The sequence below is a fragment of the Heterodontus francisci genome, chromosome 24 (genome assembly GCF_036365525.1).
Source record: "Heterodontus francisci isolate sHetFra1 chromosome 24, sHetFra1.hap1, whole genome shotgun sequence".
NCBI lineage: Eukaryota > Metazoa > Chordata > Chondrichthyes > Heterodontiformes > Heterodontidae > Heterodontus > Heterodontus francisci.
In genome coordinates, this window is record NC_090394.1 from 59,957,890 (window position 1) to 59,980,137 (window position 22,248).

Consider the following 22,248-nt stretch of genomic DNA (forward strand, 5'->3'; position numbering starts at 1 on the left):
ATTTACAAGTTATCCAGGCCATTTACTCATTAGGTTCCTTCTGTATTTTGCAGTAATATATGTAGCATTCCATTTGTGTTGAGTATGTCATTATAATTTTTAGTCATTCTTGCTACTTAGAAAAAAATTGTCAAAATGCAAAAAAGCTATTAATAAAATAGTCAGTGGGAAATTACTCTGTGTGGAAGAGTTTATTTAGTGTGGGACTGCTGTGCAAAGGCTGAGGATCCCTTCATGTGTGGATGATATTTGCCATGCATGGGTGGTTGTTGTTAATACGATGGTGTTTTGGCAGCTATTCTCTTCCATCCTCCATTTCATTGTGAGGTGACTTCATAGTTATGATTTGCTTTGGCTGATCCATAACTGTTGATGGGTTGATTGTAGTTTCTACAGATGATGCAACAATACATTGCATGACATGAAACTGAAGCCACCTCAGCACAGGTTTGATTGGAGTTAACAAATGCAGTTTAAAATAGCTGCAATGTGGCTGTGTTACTATACTAAGGGGGAACTATCTTCTTTGAAAGCTCTCCTGAATGTGTTGACTGTGAAGAATAGGTTTGTGCTGCAGCAGATGTTATATCTGATGCAAAGGGAAATTAATTGCAATCATCTCAATCTCCGGGCTGAGGAATTGCTTTGGATGTAAAGTTAAACAAATTCATAGGAAAAGCGTGACATAACTTAAGGATGTCAAAGCTCTATTGTAAACAGGCCTTAACATAAACCTGCCACATTATCTCCGAATACTTCCTGCTAGCGGTCAACTTAATGAAACTGGCCTGTCTTTGTAATTGAAAATAGTGGTACTTGTTATCTCACCCGTGTGTATTACTAAAGTCACGGTATAGTGGGGTCTCCTAGAGTTACACATATTAGTATTCCAAAGAACATGTTCAGTACCTGTCATCCTCTGCTGCAAATGATGCCTTTGTCTGGTATTTTTGTACTAGTACAGTACAAGCCCAGAATATTAGCTATGTGACAGTTTACATTGTTATTTGTCTTGGCCTTCTGAATCTCCATGTGCAAATCTAGATCACTACAAGATATAGTAGAGAGAAAGAAAACATAGATAATGCTGAATTGTGATGAAACTACAAAAGAGTATTTGGGGGTGGGGAGGAGAGGGTGAACCTCACAAATCCTTTGTGAAACTGTAGAGAACAAGAAATTATGAATAATCCTGAGGGATTAGAGGAGCTGGGTAACTCTGAGGGCAGATTACAAAGCGAACCTGGGTGATACTGAGGAGGGATTAGATATGCTGGTTAATTCTGAGGAATGGTGAAATTAAGTAGATGATTTGGAACAGAGTTTGGATGGGGGCATGGGGGGGGGTTGGTGGTGGTGGTAAATGTAAGTTGTTGTTATTAATGGAATTTACATGTCCTAGGTAGGACCGATTGTGATAAGTCTCCACCAGTTAGAGTAGGCACTATGCACAGTAATGGAATTTGACCTATAAAGTGCTAGTGATGTGATGGCGTTATTCATCATCTTCATTTACAGGTCATAGAGTCATTTACGACACAGAAGGAGGCCATGTGGCCCATCGAGGCCATGCCGGCTCTCCACGAAGCTATCCAGTCAGTCCCACTCCCCTTCTCAATCCCTGTAGCTCTGTAAGTCTATTTCCTTCAAGTGCCCATCCAATTTCCTGTGAACCCATTGATTGTCTGCACTTCCACCACCCTTGTGGGCTGCAAGGTCCAGGTCACTATCTCCCTCTGTGTAAAAAAGTTCTTCCTCACATTCCCCCTGCATCCCTTGCCCAAAACTGTCAATCTGTGTCCACTAATCTTTGTGCCATCAGTTAATGGGAACAGTTTTTCCATGTCTAACTTATCTAAGCCTGCCATAATTTTGTACACTCTGTTAAATCTCCCCTCAATCTCCTTTGCTCTAAGGAGAACAACCCCAGCTTTTCCCACCTAACCTTGTAACTAAAATTTCCCCATCCCTGGAAAAATTGAAAAATTAATGGCACTGATTTTAATGCAGTGTTTTCTTTAAAATTATGTTTAGTCTCTATGTTTATTAATTGGCCTGTTTCAAAATTACTCCTTATACCAGCTTTTACTTTTTTCTTTACATTTTATTTATATATTTTTGCTATCTGGTGTGATCTGGAAAGTTAAGTATCACTGGAGTTTATGCTGTGCAGGGAGAAACATGTCAACAAGTGAGTCGTAATCATTGCTGCTTAAACAGTAAAACACACACTTGAAACTTACTTTGTTGATTGTAAAGCACCTTAGGACACGCTGAGGCCATGAAAGGTGTTCTATAAATGCAAGGCTTTCTTTCTTTAAAGTCCAAAAGTTGTCTGGACAACTCGGAGCCTACAAACTACTGCACAAAAATAATACTTAGAGTGGAATTTTATGAGGGCTGTGGTGTTCCTGACAGTGGAACCGGAAGTTGGCGTAACTTCCACTTCCACTGCAATTCCTGTTTCACGCGAGATTTTGTATGTAAATAAGCCATGTGGCGACTGGCATGGGGGATACGTGGGATCATGCGGCGGGGTGGCCTTTCATTGGTGGAACCCTCCATCACTTCCCCAAGCACCATGATCGCCACAGATATGAAACATTTTGTGCTTGCAGACTCAAGGATCAGCAGCTGTTCTTTCAGGTAAGTATCTTCAGATTAACCTAAATTGAAGCTTTTACTTAAATCATCACCACCAACTTCACATCATTCATTTCCCCTGCAGCAAAAGTGAGTCACATATCAGCTAGTAAGCAGAGACAGCCCCATGGTTCAGTGATGTCTCCCTGCAGGTTCCCCTCCAGGCCATCAGGGAAAGGCGGGAGGTCTTCTTCCCTGCAGATGGTGTGTGAAGACCCTTCGGCCTCTCCAAGGCGGCCCGGATGGAGGTAGCAGAAGAGGTCTCGAACTGTGGGGTGACACACAGAACTTGGGCGCAATGTCACAAATGCATCAATGATTTGCTCAGATAAGCGAGGGTAAGTGGTCTTGGCGAAGCAGGTCCATTGTTTTCTTCCATGGCTCTGTGTCTTTAAGGCAGAGGGTAGACAAGGAATGCAGTGGAATGCGTGAGCAGCCTGGTGCCATTCATTAAATGATTTTGATCCAAAATGAAGATTGGCATTGTTTATGTGCTTGGATGTGTCGTACGAAAGCCACTGCGGAATGAGTGATGTTTGCAAACCATCTCAGAAAATGACCAGTGTCCATTTCTCATTGGAATTTGAGCCTGCAGTCTTCAATGATGGCTGTTTTCCTATTGATTATTAACTTTTTCCAATACTGTCATGCCTTACTTTTGTTTTCTATGGTCATAATTTAACGCTGCTTGCAGTGTTATGTAATCGCATTCATCATAGCCCAAAGATGATTTCAAATGCCAATCACATGAAAGTGCAGCAACGTTTCATTGAGATTGTTGTGATGAATAAGACCTCGTGCAAAAGTGAATTTCTGTGGAGAATGGTTATGTTTCTCATCCCACCGTTAGTTGATGATGTGGCTTATTGTTGACTGAAACAAGCATAAATTAGGTTCTCCCTGATGTCCCTTGCATGTCTCTCCATGGCCCTCATATTGATGATGGCATTGTTGTCCTCCTCCTCACCCTCTTTATAGTCGTCTTCATCTGAGGAGGACTGGTGTTCCTCTGCCTGCAGAGTGTTTCCGCGTCTAATTGCAAGGTTGTGCAAGGTACAGCAGACAACGATTATTCGCAACACCCTCTGGCGCATACTGAAGAGCCTCTCCAGACTGGTCAAGGCAACAGAATCGCATTTTCAACATGCTAATGGTGTGTTCAGAGATGTCTGTGGTGGATTTGTGTGCAGCACTATACCTCTCTTCAGCAGCGCTTTGGGGATGATGCACTGGTGTCATCAACCATGTACAAAGTGGGTAACCCTTGTCATCCAGGATCCGCTTCGGCTGGTTTCTCAAACTTCTGGCAGCTGGGAGTTCTTCAAAATGTATGAGTCATGACAGTTCCCTGGGAAATGTGCAGAAACATACATGATTCTTCTCCTGTGGTCGCAAACCAGTTGCACGTTTAAAAGTGGAAGCCTTTGCAATTGACAAATGCAGCAGGCTGATTCCAGGGATCTCTAATGGCGACATGAGTACAGTCGCTCACTCCTTGCGCTCCAGGGAACCCAGCGATGGCGCCAAACGCTGCAGACCTTGCTGCCTGTTGTCCTCGCCTCACGATAAGTAGATTAAATCATTGACAGTTGAAAAAGGGAATTGGTCACCTCTTTGATGCACCTGTGCGTCGCAGACTGTGAGATGTCACATATGTTGCCTGTGGCTCCCTGGAAGGAGCTGCTAGCAAAACAATTGAGTGCAGCAGTCACCTTGAGGGCGACTGGCATAGGATTCCCACTGAAGCCGAGCAGCTGCAGGTCATGCTGCAGGACCCTACAAATTTCTGTGACCATTTCACGTGACATCCTTGGGCATCTCTGGCATTGCATCTGACATTTGTAGGTAATTTGACCTTGTTCTAAGGATGCGATGACGTGCCAGTTCCTGGATGTTATCATTCGGAGCATCCTCACCTTCCTGTTCTGCCTATTGCTGGCACTCTGGCATCATGAGTTGAGGGGAAAGAGTCCTCCTTAGTTTCTCCCTTTGCTCTTCTTCCCATGGTACTAAACAAATTGGATGTATGAGACCCATGTTGCTACAGCTTTTCTGAGCAATAAATAAGCAGAGCATGGCAATTCAGCCCTCTGTTGCCAGTGAACTGAAACATTGAGGCAATGAGCAGCTCCCTTGTATCTGCCTTCAAATTGCATCCAGGTAGAAGACACATCCACTGTCTCCTCCCACTCTCCTTGCTGTCCTTGTTGGAGAAAATGGTGCATGTGTAATTCAGGGCAAGTCTCCCCACCTTCCAACCTCCTCCTGCAACCTCCCAGCTTGAACCCATCACCCTTGATCCGTCCAGTGTTACTGTTACCTTTCCCTCCATTCCCATTGAGTCTCCCCCACCAACCCATTACCGTGCATAGTGTAATCATCAATGTATTCATGCCATCTATCCCCTGTTCCTACTCACATATTATTGACATGCTGACTCTTACCCTTGAACCTCCTCACATTGAACTGACCATTGTTGCCGAGTCCTGTTCCCATCCATATGAAGTTATTGATTTCCCACCCATTAGTCTTGATCTCCTCGAAACCCTTACAGAAGCCATTTGCCCCCATTTTTTTAGATTAGATTAGATTAGAGATACAGCACTGACACAGGCCCTTCGGCCCACCGAGTTTGTGCCGAACATCAACCACCCATTTATACTAATCCTACACTAATCCCATATTCCTACCAAACATCCCCACCTGTCCCTATATTTCCCTACCACCTACCTATACTAGTGACAATTTATAATGGCCAATTTACCTATCAACCTGCAAGTCTTTTGGCTTGTGGGAGGAAACCGGAGCACCCGGAGAAAACCCACGCAGACACAGGGAGAACATGCAAACTCCACACAGGCAGTACCCGGAATCGAACCCGGGTCACTGGAGCTGTGAGGCTGCGGTGCTAACCACTGCGCCACTGTGCCGTACCCTCAATTTGCCCTACAGCTTCCCGATGTTGACAGCATTCATCCCTCCCGTTAAGCCTTTACCAAATATCTTCACACAGTACAGATCTAATCCACCCACCACCCCTGCAGCCAACAACATGCATCTTCAGCATCCACAGCAACCATTCAACAACCTGGACACTCCACCCTCCCCTGCTCCTCCATGCACCTGATCAGCCCCACCCTTCCCAATTACCCTCCCCTGGTCCTCCATGTAGCCCCCATGCCTTCGCTGCCATCCCCTGAAAGGATTCATCCTTGCGGGTGCTCAGCCTGGAGGCAAACATCCATTCCAATGCTGGCATTAGTTTAGCGGATGAGTTAAAGAGAGAAGAGTACAAACCTGAGACTCAACTGTACAAATCCAATTGCTGCACGCCACAGTGAAACAATCGTGAACTGGGTGGCACGGGAATATCGCTTGCTGGTCATTTAATCTGGCCTGAATTGTAACTATGCGTAGAGTAAAGAGTTTTTTCACGTTATTTAAATGAATACAAAGCTGCAATCTGCCACCGCTCTGGGAGAACCCCGGAACACCACAAACCCGCCGTCAACTTCACTTCTCTAACATTTCCCACCGTCTGGAATCCGAAAAATCACCTCCCGCCTAATTATATCATCCTGCACGCCACCAAGTCCGCCCCACTGGACAGTGCAAAATTCCCCTCTTAGTCTACCAGAAAGAAGCAAAGAAGTAAGCAACATTCTGGTTTTGATCCTGATGTATCGAATTCATGATTGAATATTGTTGAATCCTCTACTAGATCAATTGCTGTTCTCAGGATTAATGCAGTAGTGAATAGTATAGATATGCAGTACCATGACTGTAGCCTGCCATATTGATTTGTGTCTCTAAACTAGCCTAAAACTAGCTCTTCTGTAATTGTCTGACTAAGGAAGAGTGATGCAACATAATATGTGGATGTTCTCTGTAAAATTACTGTAAATCATCAATAATGGACAGAAATTGATTGAATAGCCTAAGAACAGACAAGAGAAATTTATATTCAAACCCCTCTCTTACATTACCCAGCACTCCACCAGGCATTTAAATCATTCCATGTCTGCAAAGGGGTTTAATTTCATTGAGGTTCATGAGACTGCTCTCACTACAGAAATGTAGGTTTATAAATGATCAAATTACATAGATTCCGCAACACAATGCAGAGAACAGTGAAACAGCACGATTACAATAATTTAGAAATACCATTCAAATGGATTAAATATAGTGCTCACAGCTTAATTCCTGAATATCAAAGATAGATCATTCATGGGTGTTGGAATGTGTTATTTTTTCACCACCATTATCTTTACTATCTGAACAAAAATAGTGGCTATATGTTTTAAAGTATTGAATTGTAAAATTGTACCGACCTGTTGTTAGGAGGTGTGATCATTTAGGTTTGTGGTTGTTGTAGGCATCAGGTTTCACGTGCTTTGGTCTTGTGATATCAGTGCACTGAAAGCTAGCCGATTCTAAAATGTTAATTCCGCTAGGCCACCTGGCCAAACTTCCTCTAGTGCTCCCCCCCAACCCTTGCCCTGAACTCACATCTTTCTCTCATTTCTCTCCGATCTGTCCGCATGCCTTCTCTGAGCTCATCCTGTCTGTGAGAACCACCTCCTGCTCCCTTGCTCCTATTCCCACAAAACTGCTGACCACCCAACTTCCCCTCCTGGTCCACATTTAACTCAGCAGGTCTGGGAGCATCTGTGGAGAGAGAAGCAGAGTTAACTTTTCAGGTCAGTGACACTTCTTCAAAACTAGTTAGAAATGTGAAAGGTTATAAGCAAGTAAAGCAGGGGTGGGGCAAGAGGTAACAAAGGAGAAGGTGTAGATAGGACAAGGTCACAGAGAATAACCGACCAGAAGGTCATGGAGCAAAGGCAAACAGTATTTTAACGGTGTGTTGAAAGACAAAGCATTAGTACAGATAGCGTGTTAACAGACTGAAAACTGAACAGCCACAGGTACAAACATGAAAAAAGTGGGTAGGCAAACTGAACAAACTAAGATGAAATAAAATAAACACAAAAAAATATAAAAAAGAAAAAATAACTAAAAATAAAAGTAAATTGGGGGGCCCGTCATGCTCTGAAATTATTGAACTCCATGTTCAGTCCACCAGACTGTAGTGTGCCTAATCGGTAAATGAGATGCTGTTCCTCGAGCTTGCGTTGATGTTCACTGGAACACTGCAGTAATCCCAGGACAGAGATGTGAGCATGAGAGCAGGGGGAGTGTGGAAATGGCAAGCAACCGGAAGCTCGGGGTCATACTTTCGGACTGAGCAGAGGTGTTCCGCAAAGCGGTCACCCAGTCTGCATTTGGTCTCCCCAGTGTGGAGGAGACCACATTGTGAGCAGCGAATACAGTATACTACATTGAAAGAAGTACATGCAAATCGCTGCTTCACTGAAAGGGGTGTTTGGGGCCTGGGATAGTGAGGAGAGAGGAGGTAAATGGGCAGATATTACACCTCCTGCGATTGCAGGGGAAGGTGCCGTGGGAAGGGGACGAGGTGGTGGGGGAATGGAGGAGTGGACCAGAGTGTCGCAGAGGGAATGATCCCTTTGGAATGCTAACGGGAAGGGAGGGGAAGATGCGTTTGGTAGTGGCATCCCGCTGGAGGTGGTGGAAATGGCGGAGGATGATCCTTTGGATATGGAGGCTGATGGGGTGGAAAGTTAGGACAAGGGGAAACCCTGTCGCGGTTCTGGGAGGGAGGGGAAGGGGTGAGGGTAGAGGTGTGGGAAATGGGGCGGACATGGTTGAGGGCCCTGTGAATCACAGTGGGGGGGAATCCTCGGTTGAGGAAAAAGGAAGACATATCAGAAGCACTGTCATGGAAGGTAGCATCATCAGAGCAGATGCGTCAGAAATGGAGAAACTGGGAGAATGGAATGGAGAATTACAGGAGGTAGGGTGTGAAGAAGTGTAGTTGAGGTAGCTGTGGGAGTCGGTGGGCTTGTAATGGATATTAGTAGAATCTGCTTATATCTCCTTATGTGGCTGGCTGTCATATTTTGTTTTATAATACTCCTGTAAAGTGCCTTAGGATGTTTTATTATGTTAAAGGCGCTATATAAATATAAGTTATTGGCAGTTTAACACCATGATTTATGTTTGAGTGACAGTATGTGACAGTGTAAAGTATTTTCACATGTGTATGACCAGTTTTTTTTATCAGTGATGTGAAAATGCACATAAGCATTCTGTCAAAATGCACATAATACAAATAAAATGCTATTGAAATGTATAGCATACAAAGGACAAGATACAATGTTGATGGGTGGTTGAATGATAAGTGGACATCTGGTCCCTTGGAGCATAATGATGATATGGCCTTAGCAATGATATGAATACTGAACCTCTGAACATTTAAGATATGAACCCTGTCATGCAGACCCCTGCCTGCCAAGGCTGAGGCACACATTATTTCGCCACATGAACATTAAAACTTAAAATTGTGGCTGGGAAGAAAAGAGGGCCTATCACAAGGAATTGCCAAGCCCCTGACTGGAAAGACATTTGCATGCTGGCAGACGGTGTTGGAACAAGGGACCCAATCCCTGCTTCCCCAATACACAAAAGACCTGGTCATGCCAGTTTAGTCACATGACTAACTGGCTGTTTGATTTTGAACTTGCTGAGAGAAAGAAACTCAGAAAGCTGTTTGCTCCTGGACTGGAAAAGACCTCTCTCCTACCATCTCATTCTCACCAGCTTTGGAAACCATTGAAGACACATAAACTCAGAGAGAAAAGTCTCCTACGTGAACATGGTTTAAGAAGAATACTGGGCCCCAACGAAAAGTAAGAGCTGTCTACAATCAAAGACTCTATGGCGAGCTGGAAACACGGAAACAGTAACAAGAAACCCCCTTCAGAGACTGCTTCAAACCTCTCTACTTTATTTTTTCTTCTCTTTTCTGTCTCTATTTGCGTGTGCATAGCGCGTATGCATGCTAGAGTGGGGTGCGGCGTGTATCTATAGGCATTAACCGAATTAGAGTTTAAGTTTTAATAAATTTCACTTTTCTTCTTTAAACTTAAGAAGGCCTGTTTGTGCTCATTTCTTTGCCTTATAATTGGAAAGCGGTGAACAAGGATTCACCAACAGGAAGCTCAAAACACAGTGTGTTTAAAATTAAACCCTGTTACAATAAGACCAGGTAAAGACAGTAAAAGACACCTTTCTCACCTGGTCGTAACAACCCTCAGTAGAATTTCCCAGATCTGTGCTTTGATGTTACATTTAATACGTTAAACACAAAGGGGTAGAAATTGGTATGCATTTGCCTGTTTGTCAGGCACAAAATGGGTGCAAAGCATACCAGTTTAGTAGTGGAACGGCCTTTGCCCAATCTATCCAGACATTGGTCCCTATGCTAGATTTGTGAGGACCATTTTTTAGAGTGGGAGTGTTCCTCCCCCGACTCCGCAGTTCTGGCGATCGGCACCCTCTGAGCACCACCCCCTCACTCCCCTGTTGTCTGATCCAAACCCTTTTTTAGAATTTACCGGAGGACTGGTGCTTTTGTCCCAAAATTCACTTTTCTCATGGATCTGGTACCTGAGGAGGTGCAGTAGATCCTGGCAGTTTAACTGAAGATGTAGATGAGGCTGGAGATCCAATCCTGCCACTGCCTTGGGCTGTTTTGTTTGGCACAGGCCTTGGGAAACCAACAGCTCAAGGGAAGTGAGGACCACTTTGGGGAGAAGATAGGTGCCCTTACAGCATTTCTTGTGGGCCAGGCGGAGCGGGAGCACCTCCTTCCTCCCGCTGGCTCCCCCCAAGCTTACCTGCTTTCATCGATTGGACACCACACCCTGCCTCCCCCCGCCCCACCCCCCCCCCTCCCCGGCAACAACCGATTGGGGCTTGGACTCCCCTGGGATCGGGGATTGGACAGTCCCCTTCCCCTGGCCCCCAAAATTAGACCCCACCTCAGGATTGGAACCCCCACACCCCCAGGTCAAAGATTGGACCTCCTCCTAAGTCTTCCCCACCTGACTGGCAGGCTTAGCTCCCAATCAGAATGACTTGGAGGCAAGGACCCTGTCGCAAAAATAAATACGTTGTGGAGTCAAAACTCCATAACATGCGGGAAAAGTTTTCTGTCCAAAATTGCGCTCCTATTGTTCAGAAACCCCTCCTCCCACCAATATCGGGGCCTTGATTTCAGACGTATGCTAACTCGTGGAATCAACCTGCAGCAATGGAGTCAGATCCATATGACAGTCTCAGTGGAACTAAAAGCAACCACGCTATAAAGATTGCTGCATTAATAAAAGTGGTTTGACTCCCTTCTTGATGCCATTTCATAGTGTGTTTTCACGTGCACCCAAACTGGTCTTTGTTGAGTCTTGGACTGCGAACCTTATCTCAATCCCATCACTGCTAATATTTGTGAAAGATGCTCCAAATGCATTTGCTGTCTCTGTATCTCAGGTCTCCTCTGCCAACGCCATTAATAATGTAGGCTACTCAATGGTAGTCCACAGAGCAGATGGCTTTTGCTACATAGCACCATTGGCTGAAAATTTCATCAGCGTGTTCTCCCGATTGGCCACCATAACATTGACAGAAAACCGTTAATGCTGCATAGAGAGGGTTTCTATCTATCTTCTGCCAAAGTGGCCTGTTTGCAGCTGATGTCATAGAAGGAGATGAGACTAGTGTGACAAAGCAGTTCAATGAAATTTCCTGTCGGTTCATCTTCTGGTGCCTTAAAAATACTGTATTCCTACATAAAGTGGGCATACAACAGCACTGCTGGATGACACGAAACAAGGCCCACAAAAGTTTGGAGAGGCTGGCTTCCTGATAGCAGCTGGTCACAAAGCATTTGACTGCCCTTACTCTCCACCTGCAAAGAACAAAGAACAGTACAGCACAGGAACAGGCCATTTGGCCCTCCAAGCCTGCGCCGATCATGATGCCTGTCTAAACTAAAACCTTCTGCACTTCCGAGGTCCGTATCCCTCTATTCCCATCCTATTCATGTATTTGTCAAGATGCCTCTTAAACGTCGCTATCGTACCTGCTTCCACCACCTCCCCCGGCAGCAAGTTCCAGGCACTCACCACCCTCTGTGCAAAAAACTTGTCTCGCACATCCCCTCTAAACTTTGCCCCTCTCACCTTAAACCTATGTCCCCTAGTAACTGACTCTTCCACCCTGGGAAAAAGCTTCTGACTATCCACTCTGTCCATGCCACTCATAACTTTGTAAACCTTTATCATGTCGCCCCTCCACCTCCGTCGTTCCAGTGAAAACAATCCGAGTTTATCCAACCTCTCCTCATAGCTAATACCCTCCAGACCAGGCAACATCCTGGTAAACCTCTTCTGTACCCTCTCCAAAGTCTCCACATCCTTCTGGTAGTGTGGCGACCAGTATTGTACGCAATATTCCAAGTGTGGCCTAACTAAGGTTCTGTACAGCTGCAGCATGACTTGCCAATTTTTATACTCTATGCCCCGACCGATGAAAGCAAGCATGCCGTATGCCTTCTTGACTACCTTATCCATCTGCGTTGCCGCTTTCAGTGATCTGTGGACCTGTACGCCCAGATCTCTCTGCCTGTCAATAAGGGTTCTGCCATTTACTGTATACTTCCCACCTGTATTAGACCTTCCAAAATGCATTACCTCACATTTGTCCGGATTAAACTCCATCTGCCATTTCTCCGCCCAAGTCTCCAACCGATCTATATCCTGCTGTATCCTCTGACAGTCCTCATCACTATTCGCAACTCCACCAACCTTTGTGTCGTCCGCAAACTTAATAATCAGACCAGCTACATTTTCCTCCAAATCGTTTATATATACTTCAAGCAGCAAAGGTCCCAGCACTGATCCCTGCGGAACACCACTAGTCACAGCCTTCCATTCAGAAAAACACCCTTCCACTGCTACCCTCTGTCTTCTATGACTGAGCCAGTTCTGTATCCATCTTGCCAGCTCACCTCTGATCCTGTGTGACTTTACCCTTTGTACCAGTCTGCCATGAGGATCTTGTCAAAGGCTTTACTGAAGTCTATGTAGACAACATCCACTGCCCTTCCTTCATCAATCATTTTCGTCATTTCCTCAAAAAACTCGAACAAGTTAGTGAGACACGACCTCCCCTTCACAAAACCATGCTACCTCTCGCTAATAAGTCCATTTGTTTCCAAATGGGAGTAAATCCTGTCCTGAAGAATCTGCAACTGCCAGCTATTTTCTCCAGTGGCTTGCCTCCTCTCCAAATTTTCCTTCCCACCTAGTGGCCTCCCCAGCTACACCACCCACTTCATGGAAACCGCCCTAACATTGAGAATTCAGTCAGTGTCAGGGTGCCTGGGGTAGCCGAGTGAGTGTGAGATGCTCAGACAGTAGCTGCAGCTGCTATCTTGGGACCCAGTTTTAACTCTGGGCCAGTTTTAGCTGGTGGAGTTCGAAGCTCACCAGCTGCTCCAGACATTAGGCCCAGGGTATTTTAACTCCCAGGCCACACTTAAATACTGCCAGCCATTTCCCACCTGTTCAGGCTGGGAAGTTGATGGGAAGCGGTGGAAAATCATGTGGCCCAAGGGGCACTCGCTGAGACAAGGCAGGCGGTGAGAGTGGCTGTTGGGGCCATCCTGTGGGAGTCCTGCGATCAGGGAAGATTGGGTAAGGCCATTGTAAGGAAGGCCTAAACTTTCATTGTGGGAACACTGAGTTAAAATTGCAGTCAGGTCCCAATGTCTTCACTGGGACCTGATATGCATGTGTCATGGACCCTGCCACCTTGGGGTGCCTTCTTTGTTGAGTAGGTTAAAATCAGGAACTGCCAGCTCTTGGCATCTCTAGGGCAGCTAAATAACCTGATAGTTATAACAGCCCACCACCTGGTTTCAGACAGGCGGGTAGTGTTGAAGTCGTTTCCATGCACTTAAGCCTGATGCTGACCTGTGCCAACAAATAATATGCACATGCTTGTATTTTTTGTTTTCCTTCCTTCAAAAAGTTGACGGTTTTCTGACATTTCCTGAGTTGTGCCATGTATTAATCCAACAGAGGCAACATTCATAGCAAAGTGGAAATGAACTTTTGCTTTCGTTCAATTAATGACTTGACCCTGCTGCAGGAGGAACGCCAGTTGCCTGACAGATCCATTAAATTAAAACTGCCTGTTTCTCACAATGAATATTTTCCATTCAATGATGTAATCAAGTTTTTGAACTTTAGTGACCTGTAGCTGGGACTGATTTATTAACTCTTTCAACAACAGAGGTAAGCTGGTTCTGTCTCAGGTTAGCACTCGGCTAGTGTAAGTTTTCAATTCCTTGGCTTGGACTGTTGACTAGTAATCCAGAGGCCTGGACTCCAGAGAATGCACATATCTCACCATGGTACATCAAGAAATAGATCTGGAAATCAACAGCTGGTGTCAGTAAAAGTGGCGACGAAGCTGTTGGATTGCCTTAAAAACTCACTTCATTCAATAATGTGCTTTAGGGACTGAAACATGTCGTCCTTTCCCAGTATAGCTCATATGTGACTCCAGTCCCACATCAACATAGTTGACTCTTAACTGTCCTGTGAAATGGCCTAGCAAATCACTCTGTACTATCAGACTACTCAAGAAGTATGTCCACCATCAGGGCAAATGAGGGGTGGACAACAAATGACAGCCTTTCCAGTGATGCCCACATCCTAGACATTTAAGGGGATATTTCAGAATACACAGAATAGAGCTGGAAAATGGGATTAGAATAGATAGGTGCTTGATGGCCAGCATGGACACGATGGGCTGAAGGGCCTGTCTCTGTGCTGTATAACTCTATGACTCTAAGAATGTGTGCATATATCTGTATATTATATATAAAATTTAGTCTCTGTTTTCTGATTGGTATTATTTTAATGCTGGTGTTACTCTGTTTAAAATAAATGGGTATTACCACAGTTAAAAGAAAGTCAGAAAATATAGGCATAGAAGACAGTAATCGTTTGCATGCTAGTAATCTGCTGATTCAAAAAAACTCATCATCTTTTAGCAACCTTTCTATGATAGCAAATAATTTCAGTCCAAACATCGCAGTCAGCTTCATTATCCGTTTACCTGGGGCAAATTAGTATCTGTAGCCCAGGATCATTATACCCAATGGGTGTATCATAGAGTGGCCAACCCTTCTTGATTAACTGGGAGTCTCCCAGAATTAATGATTGATCTCCTGGATGATACTGCTGGAAAACCAGGAGAAAAGTACTTTGTATCTGTGGCACCTTCACGCCTCCATAGGCCGTAGTCTGAATGTGTGGCCCTGCATCATTCTACCCAGCTCCCTGGCACTCGAGCCACTGGCTATCTTCAGTCTCAACCATAGGCTGTTGGAATTGCATCACAGCCGGTGCCTCTCCACTGCCATAAATGTGATTTGCTGCACTACTGGCAGTTATGGTGGTGGAGCAGCACCAGCTGCAAGGAAATTCCCTTTTGATTGCTTTCTGAGAATTTAATTGGAGGAACTCTCCTCATCCCCTGTCCAATCAATTGGTGAGAGAAACTGTGCAATCCAGTTCCACTCCTCCCTCACTGAGAGTACTTAGTTAGTATACAAAATGAACATCGAAACCAATGGAAATAGAACATAAGATGTAAAAACAGCTGCCAATTTGCAATCACCCGCTTTGCACTAACATACCAAGTCAAGATCTGTCTTTTCTCCTTTTGGATGTTAGTTATTTAACTGGTTTGCCATTTCCTGGAATAATTCCCTCGATACTGTTCTGACACACCCATCACCATTTGACATCCTTCTGGGATAAGGAATTGCAGTGGAAATTTTGTCAACTGGAGTTCTCCAGTATGGAGCATACTAATGGAGAACTTACTTTATTGGGTCTTTAATTCAGTGGGACTGAAATAGTTTATTCTTGACACATTTCTTCATCTCTCCTCACATTAATTTTTTTTATCTCAGGAAGACTCTGGCCTCTGGACATGCTAAAAGCAGCATCATTTTTATTCATAGAAGCTCCACAAATGTATTCCTCTTTTTGGGATTAATTGGTTTAGACCAGAAACATTATAACAACAATTCTTCTTTTTATTCTGTGATACTTGGTTGTCACAAGAAACCTTGGGGCAAGGGTTGATGAACATTTTCCTAAAACTTGTGAGATGTTCTAATGAAATCAGCAACCAATGCACCCACAATCTTACTGATTGGAACTATTGGACATATTTTGCAGGAGCACTACGTCAAATTTAACGTTTTTTAGATCATGAAACTGCCCTGGAGTGTCCTGCACCTCTAACCCAGCTGACTAACAAATCTTAGTAGAAACTGTGATTGATCCATAAACACAGCAAGGATATTAGCACCACTGTTACTAAGCGGATGTTTTGCAATGGGATCTCTTTGCCTCTGTACTTGCAATAAGCACATTCAGCTAAACACTGAAGGCTTGTAATGTGAATGGTTAATGGATATTAACTGGGGCATATCCTGTTGGGATGTAATGAAGAAAAAAAGAGAGAAATAATAGAGATCCACATGAGTTTTCCAATACATCTGAAACATCCAGTTGAGTTCAGGCATGATATAAGGGTTTTGTTGTATTGATTCATACCCACTAGAAGTCAACTGCTCAAAGGGTATACTCATTCTTTCAAAAATAAAATTGTTGGAATTGATAATGATACGAAGACCCATAAATATTGGATTAAGAAAGATAACTAACCACAGCTTGGGTAGTTTGAAGTCACTCAGGTAGATCTTGACTTTAAGCGATAGTCAATGGAAATAAAAATTGGAAGAGATGTAAAACGTGCTGCTGACTCGATATCACTTGTTTTACAATATTACATAGTCAAGAACTACTTCACTAAGTGATCAGTGCCTAGCAAGGAATTGATTACTGTCTTATGACTGATAGGAAATTGGAGAACAATCAACGCAAGGGTACTAGCCTCAGACCCAACATTAGCCATTGGAGGTTTTCTCAAAATCAGAATGATAACTGGCTGCAAACATCCAAAAATAGCCAAGACAATAATAACCACCAGAAAACCAGACACATACGCTACACTAGAGACCAGAAAGCCAGACACAAACCCTACTTCTTCTTCTTCTTCTTAGGCAGTCCCTCGGGAACGAGGATGACTTTCTTCCACTCCAGGGTTGTGGGTCCTTAGGTGACTGCGTAGTCCAATTCTGGATCTGCACATTCTACTACAGGTGGGGCAGATGGTGTTTGGTGAGGTGTGTGAATGGGATGCCCGAATTTCCGAACGCTTCTTCAGCTGTTTGCACTTGGTTGCTGCCTGGGCATATCGACGTTGTTCGAACTGGCTGGCACCGTTGCGGATGCTTCTACTCCATTTTGGGCGGTCTTAGGGAAGAGATTCCCATGAATCAGTGGAGATGTCACATTTTTTCAGGGAGGCTTTAAGGACATCCTTGTAGTGTTTCCCCTGCCCTCCTGGTAGCCTCTTGCTATGACGGAGCTCGGAGTAGAAAGCTCGTTTTGGGACCTATACTAGCCACCAGAAAGCCAAACACAAATCCTACATTAGCCACCAGGGATCCACAACAAACCCTACACTGGCCATCAGGGAACCAGATGTAGGTTTAATACTAGCCACCAGAAAACCAGACGTAGCATTAGGGAAGACAGTACAGACAAGATGGCCTTACTTAAACCAGAGAGGAAAGGGTAAATAGGGCACTGGAAAAAGATGTAAACTAGTTAGGGGATGGAAGGGAAAAATCCACTTAGTTAAAAAGTGTGTAAAAAGACCAGTAGGACATGAGGGCAAAGGTGGGAACAGTTGGCAGAAAAGAATTCCATACACGAATGCACGTAGCATAAGAAATAAAATGATGAGTCAGAAGTCAGAAGGGAACAGTAAAAGCTGGAAATGTCACCGGTTTACATCTGTAGGTGATGAGGATACTGAAGCTGAGTCCTGACTCTTAACAGATCACAAACTTCATTTGTAGGTGGAACACAGATGCTTTCTTCTCAAATAAGCAGTTCCCTGGTATATTGGAAATGCTGACCTGGCTGATTGGATTTACACAGGAGAATTTCATGAATCTGATTACTTACGTACCATTCTGTTTTTGTGTTACAGGCTCCTTGACGGTTTCTGTCACTGATATGAGGGCACCCTTGGTTGGAGCCTCTGGTGGCGTCTACGCACTCTGTTCTGCACACTTGGCCAATGTTGTCATGGTAATAGTTTTATTTGTGTTATTATTCCTGTAGCAGTTTACAAAACAATACAAATAAACCACAGCAATATTGAGCTACATTAAAGGTCAAAGGTAATGCTGTTCAGCAGCAATTTTTTTTTTGGCAAAGTACTAATCCAGAATCATGTGTTGTGCCTTGCAGAGGTTCTAGAACCCCACTGTGAATTCCCAATCTCTGCCAGGTTGTCAGAGGAGGCTGGCCTGCACAATGGCATTGCAATTGTTTACAGTGTGTTATTGCCACAGGTCAAGAGCAGTTTCGGCCAGTGGAATAAGTCGTGAAGAAATCTCTTCAGTTACAAAATTCAGGAGTATATTTTTCACTTTTCTTTTACATTATTTCCTGGCCAGGAGGGCAGGCAAACAATGAGTTTCCATATTCCTGCTGTAACAGGCTGTAATTGGCCACTGAGAGGTGTGAGAGTAACCTGAGTAATTTACCATTAGTTTACCATTACCCCACTATCCCAGGCCCCAAACACTCCTTTCAGGTGAAGTAGCGATTTACTTGTACTTCTTTCAATGTAGTATACTGTATTCGCTGCTCACAGTGTGGTCTCCTCTACATTGGGGAGACTAAGCGCAGACTGGGTGACCGCTTTGCGGAACATCTCCGCTCAGTCTGCAAGCAGGACCCTGAGCTTCCGGTTGCTTGCCATTTCAACACTCCCCCCTGCTCTCATGCTCACATCTCTGTCCTGGGATTGCTGCAGCGTTCCAGTGAACATCAACGCAAGCTCGAGGAACAGCATCTCATTTACCGATTAGGCACACTACAGCCTGCCGGACTGAACATTGAGTTCAATAATTTCAGAGCATGACAGCCCCCCATTTTACTTTCATTTTTAGTTATTTTTTCTTCCTTTTTTTTAACATTCTTTTTTACATTTTTTACAATGTTTTTTTGCATTTATTTCATTTCATCTTTGTTTGTTCAGTTTGCTTACCCACTGTTTTTTTTCATGTTTGCACTTGCTGCTGTTCAATATTCAGTGTATTTACACCTAATCTGTACTAATGCTTTGTCTTTCAACACACCATTAACATATTGTTTGCCTTTGCTCCGTGACCTTTTGGTCAGCTATGTGGCCTGGTCCAATCTAGATCTCCTTTGTTATCTCTTGCCTCACCCCACCTCACTTGCTTATAACCTGTGACTTTTCTAATATTTGTCAGTTCCGATGAAGGGTCACTGACCCGAAACGTTAACTCTGCTTCTCTTTCCACAGATGCTGCCAGACCTGCTGAGTGATTCCAGCATTTCTTGTTTTTAATTTACCATTAGGATGTACTCACATGTACAGGATTTGGGGTGATGTTTCTTTCTCCTATTAGTCAATATCCCCCCCACCCCCCCGATCCAGAGGAAATCTGGCAGGAAAGCAGTAAAAAAAATAGAGTGGGGAGACTTCCCCATTCCCGTTCTGATGAAGGGTCACTGACCTGAAATGTTAACTCTGCTTCTTTATACACTGATGTTGCCAGACTTGGTGAATATTTCCAGCATTTCTTATTTTCATTTCAGATTTCCAGCATCTGCAGTATTTTGATTTTATTTACTAAATCAAGACATATTGACTATGTGACACCAAGCCTAGACAAGTGAAAGATTATGAAAGCTGGTACAGTTAACCCTTGCAGCTCTATAATTGAGTTTATCCCTCTGGCTCTATTGTTTTGCAGTGTTGCTGACAACACCCATGTTAATCTGGACTTTGACTGCAAACTGGTCTTTAAAGCTAGAATTCATTCATTTCCCAAAATGGAGAGTAAGGGCAAGGAGGCAGAAGGAGAACAAAAGGGGGAAACATGTTAAAATATTTGAATTGGGAAAGAATAAAAAGTTAAATTGACCATTTAAATAAAAAGTATAACGAAACACATAGGGGAAAAATAGGAGGAATACAATGGGACGGCAGGGTGGGAGCTACGTGGGTGATTACTTCCCTACTTTTTTGAAAAATTGTATTTTAAATATTTAATTTAGTAGTGCTAGATTAATGTTACATTTGTAAACTTTTTAATGATGTTTGAGTAGTCCCATTACTGTAATGTTATTATTTTCAATATCACAGTGTGTGAGCTGACACCTTACTGGAATAGTCAGCCCAGGGAGACAGAGAAACTGTTGGTAAGAGAAACTGCCCATATTATATAAACAAATCTAATAATTCATGTTGCCTGGCAACGCTTGGTTGCTTTTTATCTTCATCCCAATTCCTGTACATGTAGAGAAACAACCCAGTAAAAGGTAACACTCATTTGTTGTCTCGTAGTGCATCGATTGTATTTAACTTCTGTAGTTGCTGTAAACTGCACAGCAGAGAGACAGCAGTTGATATCTGATGGAGGAAACCCGTGCTGTTGGAAGAGGAACTGGTATCCATGTATTCAGCATTTAAGAAGGGAATATGGGATTAATGTAGGATTAATATAAATGGGTGGTTGTTGGTCGACACAGACTCGGTGGGCTGAAGGGCCTGTTTCAGTGCTGTATCTCTAAATAAATAACTAAGACAGGTACAGCAGCTGTATAAATGATTCACCTCCTATATAAGCGGGTGTCATTACACATAGCTCCTAACTGATACATGTGTTAGTCCCAGCACAATGCACACTGCGAAAGTATCAATTTTTGGGTCAGTTAAAACTCAAACGTTCGCTCCTGTGGTGTCAAATTAGTGACTCACTAGAGGTTGAATCATGTTTAATGTGCCATCCAAGACTGGCCAATTGCAAGGACTTCTCGCAGTGTTAAACAGTTGACCGAAATCTGCAAGTAGATGATTTTAGACACTGCAAATGTAAATCACAAATTTAGGAGGAGCTAAGAGAGAGTTAATGAACGATAAATTAAAACAAAGGGCTTGATTCCCAGTAAACTGGTAAGAGTGAATTACAAAATTAAAGCTGTTCAAGAAATTACACAACTAATTATCCAGAAAGCAAGGAAGAAGTGAGATAGTATTTGCAGTAAGTGAAGCCACAATACTTGGTAGCAGGGGGTCACTCCGTTGTTTGGCTCCACCTTTGGGTTGGATACATAACAGTTTCAGACCAGATGCAGTTGCAGCAAACACCAGCATGTTGATGCCATCTGGTGGCTAAGCCTGGAACTAGACTTTGTTTGAAATGCCAATGACAGCCTGCAATGCTTTGGTGAGATGAAATTAGGCAACTGCTCAACCTATACAGCACCTGGATTTAGGCACATGGTACAACCATAAAAGTTCCATAAGTAGCTCCACTGTTACATTGTAGTCAAAAGAATTAAATTCAACTGCCTTGTTTAATGGAGCTTACTCTTTCCTTTGTTGCCTTGACAAATATGAAAAATCAATCCTCGAATCTTTTGAAATGGAATTTATGTTTTGACAACAAGTTTCTTGACATTAAAAGTTTCTGTCAATAAAAGGCAATTCTGCAATTTGCCAACATGTAGACCAGGAAGTTACGAATTCTTAACATGCCTCTGAAATTCTTTTGTCCACTATTTTAGTGTTAATTTTTAACTTATTGTTAGATGTGCAAATAATGGCAGAAAATGTAATTAATGCGAAGCAAACAAAAGTTTTTGGAGTTTCCTTAACTAGTTACCATTTTCCATCTAAAAATTTTAATAACAAGTTTATCTATTTTCAAAACTTGTAAGATAAATGTTAGCAAATTCCTCCATCTTGTTAATTAGTGAATTGTTACACTCTAAATCCAGTGAACTACTCATTGAAATAGCAAAACTAGTTAGCATCAAATTGTCACTACATCAGTACGTCAATCAGTTTCCGTAAGGAACGTACAAGTATTATGGTCCACGGGTAACTTCCTGTTATAATCTTTTACATGCTGTGGATCTTTACAAACATAATAATGGGATGGAAACATCCTACTTAATGTTTCAATGTTGTGCTGTCATAAGTAGCACTGAAGACCTTTTTTCATAGATGCTATTGTATGTGTAAATAAAGTTTTTCTACAAATGTATGCACACCAAGTTATGAAATCCCAGTTTGAAATATGCAATATGTTCCAGTCTTCCACTTCATGTCAGCACAGAGCACTTCCAGATCAGTCATAGAGTGGATTGGAAATGAGACTTTCATCTCATTAGTGTAGCTTGACTTAAACAAAGGTGACAGGATAGAGTGCTAACCAATTGTGGTACCCAGCTATCTGTGCATAAAAACAAAACATATATTTGGGGTGGAGGGACGGTGGGGGAGGGGCACTAGTTTCATTGTGAAATTGATTTGGAAGCTTGGAAGTAACTGCCTATCATCACTTGTTACCATAAATGCTTGGATGCATGAGGATACTCATTCTAACATAACATGTAGGCCAAGGTTTTGTGGTTGGCATGATGGTGAGGCTATCAAAACTCTCTGTTATTAAAATGCAAATCTGACAGCAACTTC

General features: G+C 43.2%; 1 protein-coding gene across 1 annotated transcript in view; it reads left to right on the forward strand.

The window, feature by feature from the left end:
* rhbdl1 (rhomboid, veinlet-like 1 (Drosophila)) overlaps positions 1-22,248 on the forward strand; it is a 234,147-nt gene that overhangs the window by 206,926 nt on the left and 4,973 nt on the right. Inside the window, exon 6 of the mRNA XM_068056862.1 lies at positions 17,716-17,816. Within this exon, the coding sequence (XP_067912963.1) occupies positions 17,716-17,816 (101 nt within the window). The remainder of the gene's footprint in view (positions 1-17,715; positions 17,817-22,248) is intronic.